Source organism: Stigmatopora nigra, chromosome 10 (genome assembly GCF_051989575.1).
Source record: "Stigmatopora nigra isolate UIUO_SnigA chromosome 10, RoL_Snig_1.1, whole genome shotgun sequence".
Taxonomy (NCBI): domain Eukaryota; kingdom Metazoa; phylum Chordata; class Actinopteri; order Syngnathiformes; family Syngnathidae; genus Stigmatopora; species Stigmatopora nigra.
In genome coordinates, this window is record NC_135517.1 from 10,077,730 (window position 1) to 10,095,044 (window position 17,315).

General features: G+C 40.3%; 1 protein-coding gene across 2 annotated transcripts in view; it reads right to left on the reverse strand.

The window, feature by feature from the left end:
• Positions 1-214: 214 nt before the first annotated feature.
• plxna1b (plexin A1b) overlaps positions 215-17,315 on the reverse strand; it is a 121,265-nt gene continuing 104,164 nt past the window's right edge. Inside the window, exons 18-32 of one of the 2 annotated variants that reach the window (XM_077725419.1) lie at positions 16,553-16,789; positions 15,671-15,814; positions 14,379-14,613; positions 13,124-13,266; positions 11,636-11,892; positions 9,454-9,520; positions 7,945-8,091; positions 7,572-7,731; positions 7,301-7,404; positions 6,986-7,082; positions 5,890-6,080; positions 4,255-4,424; positions 3,804-4,016; positions 3,579-3,729; positions 215-2,681 (exon numbers count right to left, since the gene is read on the reverse strand). In XM_077725419.1, the coding sequence (XP_077581545.1) occupies positions 2,586-2,681; positions 3,579-3,729; positions 3,804-4,016; positions 4,255-4,424; positions 5,890-6,080; positions 6,986-7,082; positions 7,301-7,404; positions 7,572-7,731; positions 7,945-8,091; positions 9,454-9,520; positions 11,636-11,892; positions 13,124-13,266; positions 14,379-14,613; positions 15,671-15,814; positions 16,553-16,789 (2,412 nt within the window). In that variant the 3' untranslated portion in view covers positions 215-2,585. Of the gene's footprint in view, positions 2,682-3,578; positions 3,730-3,803; positions 4,017-4,254; positions 4,425-5,889; positions 6,081-6,973; positions 7,083-7,300; positions 7,405-7,571; positions 7,732-7,944; positions 8,092-9,453; positions 9,521-11,635; positions 11,893-13,123; positions 13,267-14,378; positions 14,614-15,670; positions 15,815-16,552; positions 16,790-17,315 lie in introns of both variants that reach the window. The other variant, XM_077725418.1, reaches the window with a different exon arrangement.

Below are 17,315 nucleotides of genomic sequence, written 5' to 3' on the forward strand. Positions count from 1 at the left end.
AACTGAAATAGAAATTCAAAACAACCATTTTTTTGACTTCCATGTACTTTTCCTGCAAACTTGCAATAAACAGGCTAATCTGGCCAGCTCGGGTAGGCTCCAGCACCCCAGACACGCTCAGGAGAAAAATCCACTCAGAAGGGAAACGGGAAAAATAAAATGTCGCAAAATTCGTAATAATAACAACAAAAACAAAACCAAGACCAGACACTCATTTAGCAAAAAATGTTTAATCTCTCCTTGATGCGTGTTTATGTACAAGTAGTAAATCTGCAAAGTAGGAAATAACAGAATATTTACACAATGAATGTTCACCTGCAAACTTGTGACAGTCGCTTCAAGTCTGAGCCACGAAAAATGGTTTGAAAATTCCTTTGTCACTTGGTCTCAACTGGATAACTGTTTGCCTTGGTTGGTATGCTGCTCAGTTGGTAGACTTGAAAAAAGGGACAGGAAATAAAAGAAGGCGGCTGATAGGACTTTTTCTTTGTTCTACAACGCATGATGCTTTTGTAACAAACATGCTTGATAACCCATTTAAAACAAGTCCACTACCAGCCCCAACAGTGCAACATATGACTGATTGCTTCATTCAAAGCACTTTGTCACTTGATCAACAACAAGAAGCATAAAGAATACAAACACAAGCCGAACATGAACCTGAGAGAGAATGAGTCTAGAATGTATCTTCTCACGTTGCCACCTTTTTGTCTGGTGTGCTTCTGCAGGGGAGATCGTATGTACTCTACATTGTACTCGTCAGTCACATGGAACGCAGCACAAATGTGATGGAGACTACAGAAATGTTCTAAAACAGAACATCTATGCCATTCCCCAAAGTCTGTAGCAAGTAAACTATCACATGGTAAACTGTATCCAGTTAAAATTGTGACACATTTCATTGGTGTCAACACAGTCGTGTAGAATTTGAAAAATGAAAAATGCACAACCACAGCATTTATGATCAGCATTAAATGACAGCCCTAAAAGATGGGATAGAAAAACAAAATTACAAGAATTTAAAGCAGCAAAAGTCACATTTCCATCACAAAGACACAGATGCTCATCATTTGGAACCCCGCTAAGGTCCCATCAAGTACTTTTTACCTTCAGGCAAACTGAAGAGAGTGTATTTTTTGTGCCTTCAGCGTACCATCAAATATACAATTTACATGTTGGGGATAAACCAAACATTGCAAAATTTACAAATGAAAACATAAAGACCACCATTTCATTTTGGGAAAGTCGAGAAAAAGCAAATTGAAAGTAAATTTCTCAAGGCAAAAAGAAGCCGACTTGAGTATTGAGGGAGGAAAAGGAGAATTGTCTTACAAGCCACAGATGGCGATAGGCCAACTTGACAAAGAAGAGCGACTGCTTATGAAGATGATCACCCACTTCACATCAAATAGATTCAGCACCTCTGTGTCCAGCTCTTAACATTGCTGCAGACAAGACAAAACCATGTTGCTTCCCGCTAAGAATGTCTCGATGCCACTTCGCTCAACAGGATAGCTAAGCACCACCCGACCTCGTTCGACATTGCCGCCAACTAACGGACGGGTTCAATGGTTAAATGCTTGCAAGGCCACCGATGGACTTCTCAGTTCAGTCTCGATGAGCCGTTATTAAACAAAAAAAGAGGATGTATGTCAAGCAACAATCCCATTAGTGTATAGTTGGTTGGTTCCCAACCCAAAACATTGCACTGTTTGAAGTGGACGCAGTAAAACTAACTTCGCGCTATATTTTATCGTTTTTTTTTTCTTCTTCTGAGGGTCTTAAACGTTTCGTTTCAGTCACAAGGCGTGTTCATATTTCAAATCATACGGTAGCACATTCCACCTAACAAAATGTCTTTGCACTAAACAACATTCAAAGAAAACATGGCACAGTACGACTTTTTTTTCTCGGTTTTTCTAACTTTTTTTCTTTGCACTTCAGCTATCAAACTTACTGTTGGATTTTGTGTCGATTAAAACCAAAGAGGGATTTAAAAACAACAACTGCTTTCCCCCCGAATCTTTCTTTTAAAAACGTAGCTGTATTCATATATAACATCTATATATTCTTCCTTTGTAGCGTTTCTGTAAATTGTGCAAATTCAGCAGTAATACAAGTGGCGAGAGATCAGAGAGTGGGCAGTTGATGAAATTTATACAAAACAAATAAAAAGGAAAAAAAAAAGAAGAAAAAAAGCCAACATCTTGACACTTGAGTCACGACGCTCGTCTCTATTGACTCCATTGTGAGCCAGAGGCCCGGCGTGGAGTTCTTTTGTGTCTTTGCTCCAAACGCAATCAAAAACAACATCCACAGGAACCAAAAGCTCTCATTCACACCTGCTCCGTGATGGGAGAGTGTGGAAAAGTCCGCTCTGGATCGCACACGTACACGAACACACGCAGGCATACAAAGAGCCGCCGCCCATCTCTGCCGAACCCCCTTCTGTTTTGCAGTATACCGCTTCAATGATTTTGCAGTTTGTGTTTGTTGTATTGTTGACGGGTTGCTTTGTGGTGCGTGGGAACGGGAGCGGGGCGAGGGTGGGAGACAGATGGGTGCTCGCCCGCGCCGGACAAACCTCAGCTGGCCAGGGCCATGGTGTCGATGACCTGCTCAAGCTTGCTGCGCAGCCTCTGCCTCCTCGCCTGCTCATCGCGCTCCAAAGCCGACAAGATCTGAAGATAGAGAGGGGACGAGGTCGGACACCGAATTGCTTATCGAGTAAAAAACGTTTTTCCCCCTTTATTACTCAGATTTTCATTTTGGGAGTTTTTGGAGGTAATCCGGGAATGACAAGATTGATAACTTGGTGTTGTTGTTCTTGAATTACTCTTCTTCAGGAAAGATAATTTCACATTATTCTCTAATGAATCAGCGTGTGAAGAAGCTTCTGGTCTTTTTCTTCTATTTTTAAATCCTCCTCAAACTTTGAAGAGCATCCAAGAGGTGAAGTGAAATTGCTTGATTTTGGCTTTGTGAGTTGAGATATGAGTACGACTCGACTAAACAATGTAGCAGTGATTTATGCCCAGATAAAATTTTGGTAAAAAGGTAGTATGCGCAAAAAGTGTAGAGCCCCAGACTGCATAAATTGAGTCATCTTCTTCCTTATACTTGAGAGAGAGCAAATACAATGTTCATCTGGTCAGGCCTGTGCAAACAGTAATTTTGGCATTTTTACAATGTTCATCTTTGTATATTTCTTGATGCTTACAAACTTCTGTTCCACAATTAAGACCATTTGTGGTGACAATAAAAAATGTGCAATTGTGCACTTCAAATAAATGTTTTATCTGTAAAAGATAACTTGACTTTACTTAAGTTAAATATTTTAAGTAAGAGTTGAAAAGTTTTTTTATGTATGCCAGGCCTGATTAAATTTGACTTTTAGCAGTAGATGTAAATAAAACAAAAGACACCTGCTGCAGTGAAGACGTGACATCTGTAAAGCTGACATTTGAAGTGGGCCGAGCCTTCTAGACCTCAACATTTGATAACATTTTTCTTCAATTGATTATCTTTCATGTTATTTGTGTTGGTTTACCATGTAACTATTGAAAGCGACTACTCACCTCGTCCTTGTACTTGACAATGTATGAGTAGATTTCATGTAGGGCAGACATGCTATTAAACTGGTTGGCATGCAGACGTGATTGCTCCGCCAGGTAGGCACTCATGTCCTGGTCACTGATGGCCGACATCCTTGAGATATCTGAGTAGTACCTACATGAGCATAACACATAATTGAGTTCCTTCCTTTATGGTCTCTGGGGGCCAACTCAGTGTGTTGAACGTACCTCTCCACCCAGTTCTTGTAGTTGGGGATGTCTTTAGCGTAAAGCAGCTTGTTGGACGGTGAGTCCTTTCCTAATTTATGCTCGGACGTAGAACATGAGTCCATGAAGGTCTGGGCCACCACGGACAGACAGGCGTCGGTAATGCTGTTCTTGTGGATGTCGAACACGAACTGCGGGTTCTTAATCACATTCACCCAGAAGCGCAGAGGGAGGCTGGGAGGGGGAGGAACAGGTTGTAGATTCAAAGCTCAAGTTCTTGTTGGAGTTTGCATGTTAGGGTAAGAGTTTTCTTTCATACTGGAATTTCCACTAATATAAAGATTCTTCTTAGTTTGATATAAAACTCAATTGACCGTAGGTGTGAATGTGATGAAGTGTTGCATATTAACTCTTTGTATCTCCCCTGTATTGAGGAAAGCAAGCATTTCCAAGGAACACTATGCAAACTCACCAGTTGCTCTTCCATGTGTGCCGGACATCCGAGTCCGTGATGGAGTGTTTGTCGGCCTGCTCATCCAAGAAGTCAAACATGTACTTGATGGCGAGCGGCAAGGCGCTGCCTCTGTGGGCCGTGCTGAAAATGGTCTCAAACAGGTCGTCCACAAACTTCTGGAGCGTGCCCTAAAGACAACAATCATCAAATTGGTAAATACCAAATGATTAAATCTCATCGTTCAGTACGTTTTGGATCAAATATTGACCACTGAAGCCCTTGTAAGGCCTTGGGAATGGATGAATGACCACTGTAATGGTTACATGGAAATTATGGAACGTTGCGTTGCAATCATTAATTAGGCAGGAAATCTCAACTGATGTGTGGCTGCTAGCAATGACTGTGACTGGAAGGTTTTCTTTTACTATCCTAACATGGTGTCAGGCTTAATGCTCGGTTTCCTTTTTGGAAATTCTAATGGTGCCCAATGAGAGTTCAGCCTAAGGCTGTTTTACCAAGTTTAAAAAAAATGTCATCACATCACACAAGGCATTTTTCAGTCCTTAAAAGTACCTTTGATATTGAAATGGTGGGATATTATCCCCGAGCTTTACAAACTCTTTTCTCCAAACATCCTGGCCACATCCTACAAGAGCTTTTATTCTTTCTTGAAACAAACATGCAGTGTTGTGCTCATTCACACTTCCTACAATCAGCATCCTAAACGCACAAAACTGAAGGGGGTGTCATAAGTAAGAACAAACTGCTGTGTTTCCCCCATTGCTTTCCCTTGTTAATGGTTTCCTGATTGAGGCATCACAGATAGTGTTTGACGTGGTGCGTGAACAATGGGAATGTGGAGATAATGATTGGAAACATCGGGGGAGAGGAAGTATGGCGGTGAGCTCAGTCACTGAGGAATGCTTAAATGCATCAACGTTGGCAAATAGCAGCAAAGTGTCGACATGTTTGTGCACATGTACATAGAGCTTTCTTCAATTGAGTAAAATAGCATGTGCTGAAAATTGATTTAATTTCTGTTAAGATACATATTTTTTTGGAAATCCTTGTAGAATTACAAGAACATTCAAGTTCAGAAGCAGACCAACTAATAAATGTGTATAATTTGAAAACTTGTTTTGGCACGCAGTGTGAATTTATTCCGCAACAACAGTAATTAGTAACAAGTTATATATTACATACTGGATTGTACATAAATAATTCCAGGAGTGCATCTGTTCTTTCGGAACACTTTTAAGGAACAAATGCAATCTAAATGTCATCTTTACTGAAAAATGACACACTTGGATGTCAGTTGTTTTGCTCAGCAACCCCTTGATTAAAAAGGGGAAAAACATCTCGGCAAATGAGGACGTGTACATACTGAAAGTGTATTCTGAAGGCCATTGAGGAATTTGGAGGGTAATGATTTGAGGGTTAAAGGCCTGGGCCTCTAAGCCTCGAGGCTACCAAGAGAGAGTCCAGCGACACCAACAAACAAGTCAATAGTCAAAGGTCAACTCACTAATTAAGGCACTTTTTTCCCCTCCCTAAAAGGTTATGAACAATGTTAATGAGCTCAGAGACCAACACTAAACAAAGTTCAACAGGAAGTCCTAAAGACATGAGCTAGCTATAAGATCAATCTCTTACCTTGGTGGCCAGCAGCCGAGTCAGGTAGATCTCAGAAACCATCTTGCTCCCTCGGTCCCCTTCTCTCTGGTCCGAGTGGTCATGGTTCTTGACCAAGTGCCATAGTTTGGTGCCGCTCTCCAAATCAGGGGTAATCATTGGGGTTCGGGAGCGCAAACTGTCTGGACTGCTGGCTGTTCTTAGCATGCTCTCTGCAAAAAGCAAAACAACAGTACATATTACTGTATATATATAGTTTGGAAGCATGTTAAAGACCTGAGAAGGAACATGAAAAGCATTAAAAAAAGTTTTTTTTTTTGCAGGTCACCATATTGGACATGTTATATATTTAAACATTTATCATTAAATCATTTATGCGCTCACTCACTGGCTTCTTGGCACATAGACAGAACAATGTGGGAGCATTAGAGGTAGCATTTATCCACCTGTCCCTTTTGGAAACATATCATGGTAGCATTGGATAATAATATTTAGTGAAAGTACATTAGTGCCAGGATTTGGGACCGCTACAATTACTGAGAAATGGCTATGGTATAAGCCTTGAGTTTAGTATGCATTAGGTCAATAAAGATTGACCTGATTATAACATCAATAAAAAGGGAAAAAAACCTGATAAGGTACACGCGAGGCATTTGGAAATATCCCCAAGAGCCAAATCTCTTTCTCCTACCATGGCACTCCTTCATCCCATAATACATTTGTCTGCTACCCTCTCTCTTTCATTGTCAATGCCTGTCATGCCGTTGTGACAAAATAGGAAAGGATTGAGAGGTTGAAAATGTCAGTTGAGAATCAAGAGCATGTCAAGATGTTGGCTTGCATATTACTGAGCTTGTTGCGCTGACCAGAACAGCTTTGGACTGTGGAGGACCTCAGTCAGAGGAACTGAATGCAAATGGAACACATTTACTAAAGACATTTGAGCTCAACTAAATTGAAAACCACAACTAAATCTATTTCACTTTGATTTGGTGCAAGTAGATTTGTAAAGACGGTAAGTAGGAATGCATTCATTTGTTTTTACAGTCAGAAAGGAAAACTTTCACTTGCATACAGACACACACAAAAAATAACCCACACACACCTTCTTTCGTACCGTATCTGCTGAGAGATTTGGTGAATGTGGAGGAGTTGGAGATGTTGTAAGCTGAGTTCTGCTTGGGTACCAGGGCAATCACAGAGCCATCTGTTACCTGAAATAACACATCACTTAGCCCCACAAAAAATACCAAATTCAAGCCTTTAATTCATTTGCTACCATAGAAGAGACGCATCCAATATTTTTGAACTGTGCTAAACTTCCATGTTAAAATATAGCCCTTTTCACACATGGCCTGGAGTCTGGTAATCATTTCAGATAGGTCAGTTTTTCTCCTCACAGAATTAAAATTGAATTAAAATTCCAGGGTACCTGGTAGTGAGCCAAGGTGTTGAGCCTCTTCCAGTCATTGTCGATTTTAGTGGTCACATCTTCATCCTGAAGGATTATACGGGCCATCCTGCCCTGTCGCCATTCTGATCAAACAACATGCACAGTAAATTCCCCAATATTAAAAGCTTCACAAACCCTGGAACATTAGGACATTAATCTGATAAATTAACATGCACATTTTCAAAAAAAGGACATAGTTTATGGTGCACAATTTTTGTATATGGAGGAGCCTAGTATGGCATTACTTTACCTAGGTCCATATCAGAAGCCTTTGGTCTCTGAGAGTAGGGTGTGCCCTTGTACACGGCATCCAGGAGTTTCTCCTTGACCTGCGTCACTGTGTCACAGTTTAGACTCTTGACGGTCACTTCGGGAGCGTTCTCATTCTCTGGGTTCACACAGTGCAACGTCTATGCAAGGAAGAGTAAGAAGTAAACGTTTAAAGTGGGTATGGGCCAAGTCAAACAGAGTAATCATCATTAGACGTATATATTTACGTTTTGACCTGCGGTTCATATAGATTTAGCCTTCCAAGCAATAAATAACTCAATATGTGCTTTAAAACTATTAAACATTTTTCTCTTGTTTCCCTGCCAAGTCATCCTATGAGTCGATGCACTGACCAAAGTCTTGTAGTCAATCTGCTGTCTGATGAGCTTGTCCTCGCTGAGGGAGTAGCGCGCTTCTCCAGTGATTGAATCTATCGGCCCTTTTTCCATTTGCTGCTTCATGGCACAATACAGCATGAAGAGTGGCTCACCAGCACACTCCTGAAAGAGGAAAAAAAAAACACTTAGATTAAAAGTAGCACTAACGCTGATGCTGTAAAAACTCCGGTCCTGGATTTAGAAAGGCATTGGGTGTTAAACGCGGAATTAGGCTTGGCCTTTATTGAAGGAAACTGTCAAGACACTATTTTGTTACACTAATCCAATTTCCCTTGTGTCTCTTTCCTCTGTTAAAGTAGGTGCGTGAGAGGAGCAGAGAGATTCAAGAAAGTGTGAGTGAGTGGCAATTGATATAAAAGTTAAAAGAAGGTTAATGACTGAGTGGTGAAAACGCTAGGAGAAGCACTTTGTTGTGGGAGACATGTCAAACCGACAACGAGCAATGGGATGCCGGAGCCTCGTCTTTCTGTCTCCCTCGTGCAATCTCATGCTTGTCATCTCTCGCTGCATTGAAGAGTATCAGAGCTCCCATGGATTAGTAACTAATTTATACAGTGGTTATGGAATTCTGTGAGACATCCAGCACCTGGAAATAATACCTAAAAATACTTGATAATTTGATATTTCTGAGATTTCATGGATGGCCCTTTTGCATCTAGGACTTGTATCAGTTTGTTTTCCTAAAATATATATACAATGTATAGACCACAATATATAATTTCATTCTTTAAGCTGAATACATCCAATCAAGTACCCCTGTATGTCTACTTTTTTCTTAAACACTCTAGATCTACGACTATTATTATTGTAGAGATGACATCTAGGGGGGGCATATTTATGAGCCCTTTTCATTCCAAACAGGTTAGCACTAACATTTTATCAAACATAAAAAAAACTTAACTCACAACTTTCCTGAAAGTTTTTTGTTTGGGTCAACATTTTTCTGTCTTAGCTCGAAATCCAATGTTTTGTCCGGACCCTGAAGGGTTTTGAATGGGTCAATGTAAACCCGGATTGTCAGTTTAAGACTAATTCATTTGAATACACAATGCACAGAAAAGGAAGATTCAAGCCTCCATAATTTAGATTTGGAATTCAAAAGGAATTCAAAGACAGAACAGAAGATGGCCAAACAGCTCAAACAAACCAGAAAATATATCCACAAAGGTAAACACACATATTCTGGCTGTAAAGAGATGACATGAGGGACAGGAAGAGGATTTGGCAGTCACAAAAACACGAGCGACCGTCTCTGAACACAGCTTCAGACCCCATAAAGTCCTCCATTTGGAAGAGAGGGGCATTGACCAAATGAAAGGCTGAGGTATACGATTGGTGCCCAGTGGCCTCTGCCTTATCTTATCCTGCACCTGTGTGTGTAGCTGGGGATTTTTCTACACTACTGCAAGCGGAAAACCTCCAAAACATTTGTGCCTGTTGGTGTGATGAACCATTTCTATTTACCTTGAGGAACTTGTAAAGTAGGAAGGTGAACCAGTTGGTGAGCATCTTCTCTGCTACTGACTCCGTTCTGGGAAAGACAAGGAAAGGAAAAGGGGTGAGGAGAAGATAAAAACTGAATCTCAAAATAAATAAACCTTTTCCAAAAGTGGGAAGATGGGAGCAAGCTTCCTGTACTACATTACGAGGAGACAAATTACAATTATTTCTCAAGCCAGACTATTATGGGAGCCATGTGGTTCTTTGTGTTTGTGTGTGTGTGTGTTTTGCATGTTTCCAATCAGCCTACCATGCTTTTTTGGAATGTGGGAGAAAACCCAGAGTACCCATAGGAGTGCATTGATTATAAATGAGAAATTAAGAGCTACACTCTTGATTATAATAAATATTGCTGCATTAATAGATGAATTGCTGCTTTTACATTAACAGGGATCCAAATTAGACATGGGAAAAGGCTCCATATTCATTTCATTTACACTCAACTGTCAATATACACTTGATTTCTTTAACACTTTCTCATCAGTGTTTCTGCCAAATTGTCAATTCCATGGTGTTATCTTTAAATAGACTCAGTAACTATGTAGCGGTTACTGGGTTGCCTAATTGGGCCATATTCTCAGCGTCTTATTAAATATTGTCTATTTGCCGCACAGGTTGCAAAAAGGTGTAAAGGGCTCAGTCTTATGTGAAACAGCAACTGGGGAATTGAATTTTACTTAGTTGGTGCTGAAATTCAGTTTTAAGTATAAGGAACATGAGACAAATAAAAGGGAAAAAAAGAGTGTGAAACTAGGCCAAAGAAACCAGCTAGTGAAAGCCTGTAGCAGGAACGAGATGTGAACTCCTACGCTTCTCCCATTTGACTGTTGAATGTTGTTTGATGTATGTGGAACACTTTCTGTTTCATGGCTGTCAGCAAAATGTAACCGATGAAAGATGAGGCAACAGGGAAAGGACAGCTGGAGGACGGCAGACGTGAATACACCTGGACAGAACACGCTTGTGGGCAAGTCAGGTCCTGATAGAGGGTGACACGTATCATCCTTTTTTCGGGGTAACTATGTACCGGCACTCTTTGTTATCTAACACTTCTCTAAAGATTAGGGCTGGTTGTAGTATTCTTGTCCAGAAAGACCTTGCAAATTGTAAAATGGCTCATCAAGTTATTTCTTGGAAAAACGTCCTGTTTTGGTTGGGAGTCAAATCTCCAGGAACTAGCATGTTTTTGCAAAGACAGCATATGTTGACCACTCCCCACTGGAGGGGATTATAATAGGCTTTACAAAGGCACATTGGTGGAGTCATTTATTTGATTAGATTTATTTTAATTAAATATCTCTCCAGGGAAAAAGTGAAATGAGGGGTTATTGAAAATCAAAGCCATACTTATTTAGAAGTAGGCTATATTTTTCTCTAATTGTGGCTAAGACATCTCCCCAACCCCCCACTCTTGGGTAGTACAAGATAACGGCATACAAGAAGGCTGCAGTTGAGATTCGAACTAAGACCTCAGAACTGTGAGGAAGACATGCTTACACATATGCATTAAATCTCCCTTGTGGCAGACAGTACTCAGGCACTGAGACTAAATTCCTCATGCATCTTGTCGTCTTCATTTGTTACAGCTCTGAAGCTGGTATTTTGCAAGACCTCTACATGGAAGAGTTTCATTAACCTAGATATGCCCTCATCAGTTTGATTCGACTCCCCGTAGATATTTTGATCAGAGTTCTTCTGTTCTTGCACTCCATTCACCTCCCCCTCTCAATTCCTGGGGCACCAAGCCCAACCTCAGTTCTTTGCTTTACTTCACTCGTCATTCACACTTCGACACCTTTACGTATTGCCTCTCGTCTGCACACGCCTTTGTAAATCTTTCTCCTCATTCCATTGACATATGCTTTATCCCTGGTATATAACCATCTACCTGAGTGTAAGGGTGTGAGAGAGAAAGAGAGCCAGGTCAGTCGAGAACTCCATTGGGAATGTGGGCACTCAAGAATGTAATCCTTTTGGACAGCGACTTAGTTGACAGAGAGAGGAGGAAACGTCACATATGGTTCTAGAATAATTCCCAGCCGTCTTGTTTCACAACAGGTTAAAGCAATTTTAATTTTTTTAGAAAACTCGCTGGCTGCTGCTCTCCACTAAAAAGTATGAAATAATAAACCCCATTTATGCATACCTCCGGAGTAAGAGCTTCGGGTGATTTTTGCTCTCCAGGTTCTTGTCGATGAGATCAGAAAGGAGCTGTTTGAGAACGCCTGTAGCGTATTCCATTTCTCCCTGCAACGCAGTCATGATGAGGGAGGCCACGTTGCCACGGTCACGCATCGAAAAGGACCGCTGCGCTTCAAGGGTGCGTATGAACGTGAGCAGGAAGTGTTTTTTGGTCAGCATCTGTCCGAACAGCGTCAGGGCCTTTTCTACATTGGCTGGGACCTGGAGAAGAAGGTTTAAAGGAGAATTAGACAAATAAAAGAAGTGGATGAAATGTACAAACATAAAATAGGTGAGAAAACAGAACATAGTGACGTAAGCGAGAGTTAAGAAACAAAAAAGTGAGAATGAGCAATAGAAATAAATTGAATTTGTAGTGAGTTCCACAAGGACACCATGGCTAGAGTCACAAGGGCAATGCGTGTCTTCACATACACTTGTTCTTTGTCTCCTCACAAAGAAAATCAGACAAATTGATTCAGTTTCAGCTACATGCATAAACCAATTTATTGTCACCCCCTTTCACTTATTCCCATTACCTATTATTCTCTCAACAGCAGTTCTGATGCTTTATCTTTCTTCTTCTTCTTCACTCCCTTCATCCCTCAATACCTTCCCACACACTCTCCATCGAATCTCTTCCTCTCTTAAAAGTAGGCTTGAGGACAAGAATGTGAGGTTTATGCGGTAATAAGAAATTGATCTGCCTACTACTGCACTACTGTGGCCTGTGATTGCTTGGGCCATACAAATGAAAATCCAATGTCGCGCTACACTATCGCTTTGGAATGTCGTTGATAGCATCGTGCAGATACTGGGAGATCCCAACACACCTGACAACTTCCATCAACACAAAAGTGTGTGAAATAGGCATTTTCATGCAATGAATGTGTGACACATTAAATAGAACATGATCGGAGTACAAGCCCTGCTTTAATAAAGCGTTCAAATAAAATGTGGGTTAGGTGTTTAAGAGGATTTGACGTAAAATTAAAAAAATGTTAAAAAGTATTTAATGATTCACCGTAACTGCATATTGTATTAAAAAAGTGATTTTAGTAGAAAAATCTCAATATATATGATTATACATCAGTCATGGAAAGTATGCTCGAAAGAGTAGCAAAAAGGCTTCAAGTTACAAATGAACTAGTGCTATTGTTCCATAATAATAGTGTGGAGCAGTACTCGCCAACCTTTTTAAAACGGAGAGTGACTCGTTGGTCCCAATTAAAATAAAATACTACCCAATTTATACACACTTCAGAAATAACATTTCAAAGAGGTTTTAAAGCCTTTCATTTTTTTTACCATCAAGCACACACACTCACACTTACACACACATGCAGGGCAGCTCCAACAAGGTTAAGAACCACTGTTCTATACTGCACATTAAGAACTATTTATTCACTTGTACGTCATATAGAGGCATAGCATGCTCTCTACTGACCATTACCTCCATTTCTTTGAGAACAGGATGGTCCTCAATCCCAGGGAAGAGGACCCTCATGGCGTATGTGCGGTAGTCCAGGAAGGGGATTCCTGCTCCATCAAGCTCCTGAGTGAGCTCATGGATATCTGTCTGCAGTTCTGCAAAGGCTGAAAAAGACACAAAAAGAATGATTGGCACATGACTGACTAACGTCTCAAATGTCCCATTAAGACCGGGATAAAAATTCATTAATGCTTTTTACCCAACAGAAAATTAAAAAATAATTAGAAAAAAAACCTAAATGATGTTTTGAGTGAATGATTATTTTAAACAACAGCTCACGTCCTGTGTCCCTGAATAAAGACACTAAACCTCTTGATGTCTTATCATCACCTGTGTGCTTAATACACACTACTATATGTAAGTGATTATTTGATGGTCTGTTACACATTGGGATTTTGATGGTAACTTCTATCAAGAACACTCACTCATTCAATTCAAACTCTTATAGCTAAAAGCCATTCTAATACAAATGAAATCCCTTTCATTATATACTGTAGAACCAAACCCTCGTATTCGCCTTATGCATGTTTTATTTGATCCTTATCGAGGCAGTATGGAAGTGCGTGCTCATGATTATGGTTATTATTATTCGACTCTTTCTTTCCATCTGCCTCCCATACTAGACAAACCAGTTAGCAGCATCAATAGGCACTTGCTCAATCCATGCAGTTGCCTGCCAAATTAATTTATGCTAATGTGCTGGTGCGCAAGTCTCTCGCTTTCTCCCCCGGCTTCATTTGCTGCCAAGCCCCTCCTTTTTTACTATTCCCCCTCACTGTCCCACCTCTGTGCTCTGCATCTATCTGCCTTCTATCTCTGTCTCTCTCACACCACGGAGTATAGTAAGGCCATCCAGGCGGCTCTCTTGCCGGGTGGAGAGCCAACATCTGGTGGCTGGCTCAGATCAAAGTACTCCTCTGGAATCACACCAACACCCCCACACACCCACTTTACTGCCACACAACAGCAGGAGGGACGGATTGAAAGTGGAAGGGAGGGCGAAACAGAGGAAGTCAAGACTAAAATGGATAGTACTGTTTAATTAGGGTTGGGCAGTGCTTGAGGTAAGCTGTAGCAAGGGAAATATTTACAGACGGTTCTTTCCCTTCAATGTGTGAAATAAGATTAGTCATTGATAGAGAACAGGCAAAAAAATAAAGGAGGAAAGCTAGGAGAACACCTCTTGGTTGTATCGTCAATATCGCCAATGACCTACCTTCCTTGCATTCAAGGGCCACCCTGGACTCCAGGTTGTCCATCTGCAGTTGGAGTCGTTTGAGGGTGCGGTCTGCATCACGGGATTTCCTCTTGTAAGCAATCAACACCACAATAATAACCAGCAGTAACAGGCCGCCTCCTCCACCAATACCAATGATGGCGGGGAGCGTGAGAAGGCTATCCGAGTAGATTTGCAAGGTCCCCGGTGAGTATTCAAAGCCTCCGACACGTACCTACAGTTAAGAATACGATTGTTAGCCAGATAGTTGAACACAGCATAAAAAAGAAGAAAATGCAAACAAACAAATGCCATCGGATGACAATTAAAAGCATTCAACCTATTTTCAATTCAGTAGTATTAGCTGACCTTACACGGGGTTGACAAAAACAAAACAATAAACTATTGCATTGGCAAAGATATTCCCAGCTGCTTCATGACGAGACCAAAACCAAACTCTTTCAGCGAAATATTTCTGAGGCAGTACGGTATGCATTTTACAGTCCCGGCCCATATCACAAATAAACAGTCCTTCCTGGCAAACTTAGTAACAAAAGTGATTTCTTTTCTATCCATTTTCACCCTTTTATTTTAAATTGTGCAAGAAGCTTATATCTAAGAAATACGGACATGCAGGACGGAACAAAAGTAGCCGCGGGCACCTCACGCCTACTGGCCATTTGGGTTTTTCTGTTGAATATCAATAGTGTTCAAAGCCCCAGGACTACACTAGCCTGCCAAGACCAATGAAAAGCCTCTCAAACATAAATACATTTGCAAACACCACAAGCAATATTAGAGGCAGGGTGTGTGTTTTTACAGTTCTGGATATACTGTATGAGTGCGAATAGAGAATCTACTAGAATGAATAACGAGATTTAGCTTTTATGCTTGGGGAGAAAAGAATAAGCAGAATGGATGAAAAAAAATCAAGAAGTGGATTCCCGTATATAATGAAAACACAGACTAAAAAGCTGAAAATGATTAAAACCCCTATTGATATTCTGTTTCCAGAAACAACTACTACAAACAAGTGACAAAGTAACCGAAAGTTATAACAAACAAATCACTAAATAATTCAATAAACATGCTAAATGGAGAAGAAGTGATTTAGCGTTTTTAATCATCATTACTTTGCCTAAAGCATTTAACAGGCACACATTCACGTGCACACCAATATGGTGGTGTTTTTGTAATTCAAGACACTGTTGTGCCCATAATAAACAAAGCATAGACAGTGTTGAGTATATAACGATGAAAGATCTTTTACAGCTTGTTGATACAGTACTCACAGTGACTTTGTGTTCTCCAGTCAGGTTGGGCCACTCACATAGCAGCTGGCTCTCAGAGAGGGTGAGAATGCATGGTGTCTCTCCAATCAGAACTGTATAATTGAGCTTAGTATTTCCAGGCGCTGCAGGAATTAGATTGCGACCCTACAAAAGACATGCAAAGACCCTTGTGAAATATTTCAATGTAATGTACCATAGCAAACAATTGTCAAATTGTCATTTGAAAGCTCATCTATCAAATTTGTCACAATTGTGTCATCATTTTAGTTTTATTGGCCGTTTTAGGTCGACAGTGAGAGACAGTGATTTGAAATTATGTTAATAATGAGTAACCATAGAAATAATAGCCGTGATAGACACTAATAACTATAGAGCTGGAACCTCATTGAAATGGCCATGATGTCAATATTTCTATAAATACATGGGAACACCCCATTTGCAACACAAACTCAAGTGTCAGTAAAGGCAAACAAATTTTCAAGGATGAGGTCCATACAAAAGAAAACTATGCTGAATCAACTCATTGACAAACACTGCTTCATCTGGTACCATGGACAGCGACTGAATTTTTTAAATAAGAATAGAAGTGCAAGTGAGTCATTTGGAATTTTTAAACTTATAAAAGATTTATGCAAGAAACCTTGATGAAAACCATGAATAAGTCAGAGAAACAAGTATTCCTTTTACTCTGACACAGGAATCAAAGACAGTAGGACAATTGGTCCTCAAAAGCTATTGAGATGATAGGAGCCAAAACATGTAAAATATCGTGATTTTGAAAAATATATTAAATGATATGACGTATGTGAAGCAGAGAGACATAGATATGGTAAAAATAACAAAGTAAAGTCAGATCAATTCTAAAAACACAAAGAAATTTACCTTGAGGATAAGAGGAGAGCTGGGTTTCAACTCCAACATGCCATTGGGGCTCAAAGGTTCAAACACAGGGTCAGGATGGTAGCTGAATGTCTCATTAACTACCAGCACAGAATGCACATCATCCATGATGAAGCCAATTTCATCTGGACTGCTGCCCATCTCGGAGAAAGTTTTTTCAGAGTCGGCAACGGAGGGTGCGAGACACACCATCACTGTGTTGTTGACTACAGTACAGTTCTAAGGCGGGACACAAGTTCCACATTAGTAATGCAACTTCATCCACTTAACAACAGGCAATTAAATAAGTACATTAGGGCATAAGACAAGAGCTTGGCCAAGTGCATTCCAGAGGAAGCCTGCTACTTTCTCTTGGGTTCTTACACACCGGAGTACAACTCATATGCAGTTGACTTCTTCTCTATTCGTCAATGTGTTTCTAATATCATGTTAGGAGGATGCTAAAGTGTCAGAAGTGAAAATAATAGAACAAACCCAGTGTGTTGGATATACCCATAAAATAAAGAATCATCATTTAGTACAAATTGAATGGAGTGATAGTCAAGTGGCAAAGCAGAGTACCCGTCGATGTAACATTTATGAACAAAATGGAGGAAAAAGGCTGTATCTAATATCTTTTATAGGTCAATCTAAAAAAGAATTAACAAAGCAAAAGCAAATTGACTGCAGAGGGGTGCCACAAAGGCAAAAAGGGATATTTTTTCACTTTGAGCAAAAAGCTGGTGAGGGGAAAGGTTAGCTGAGC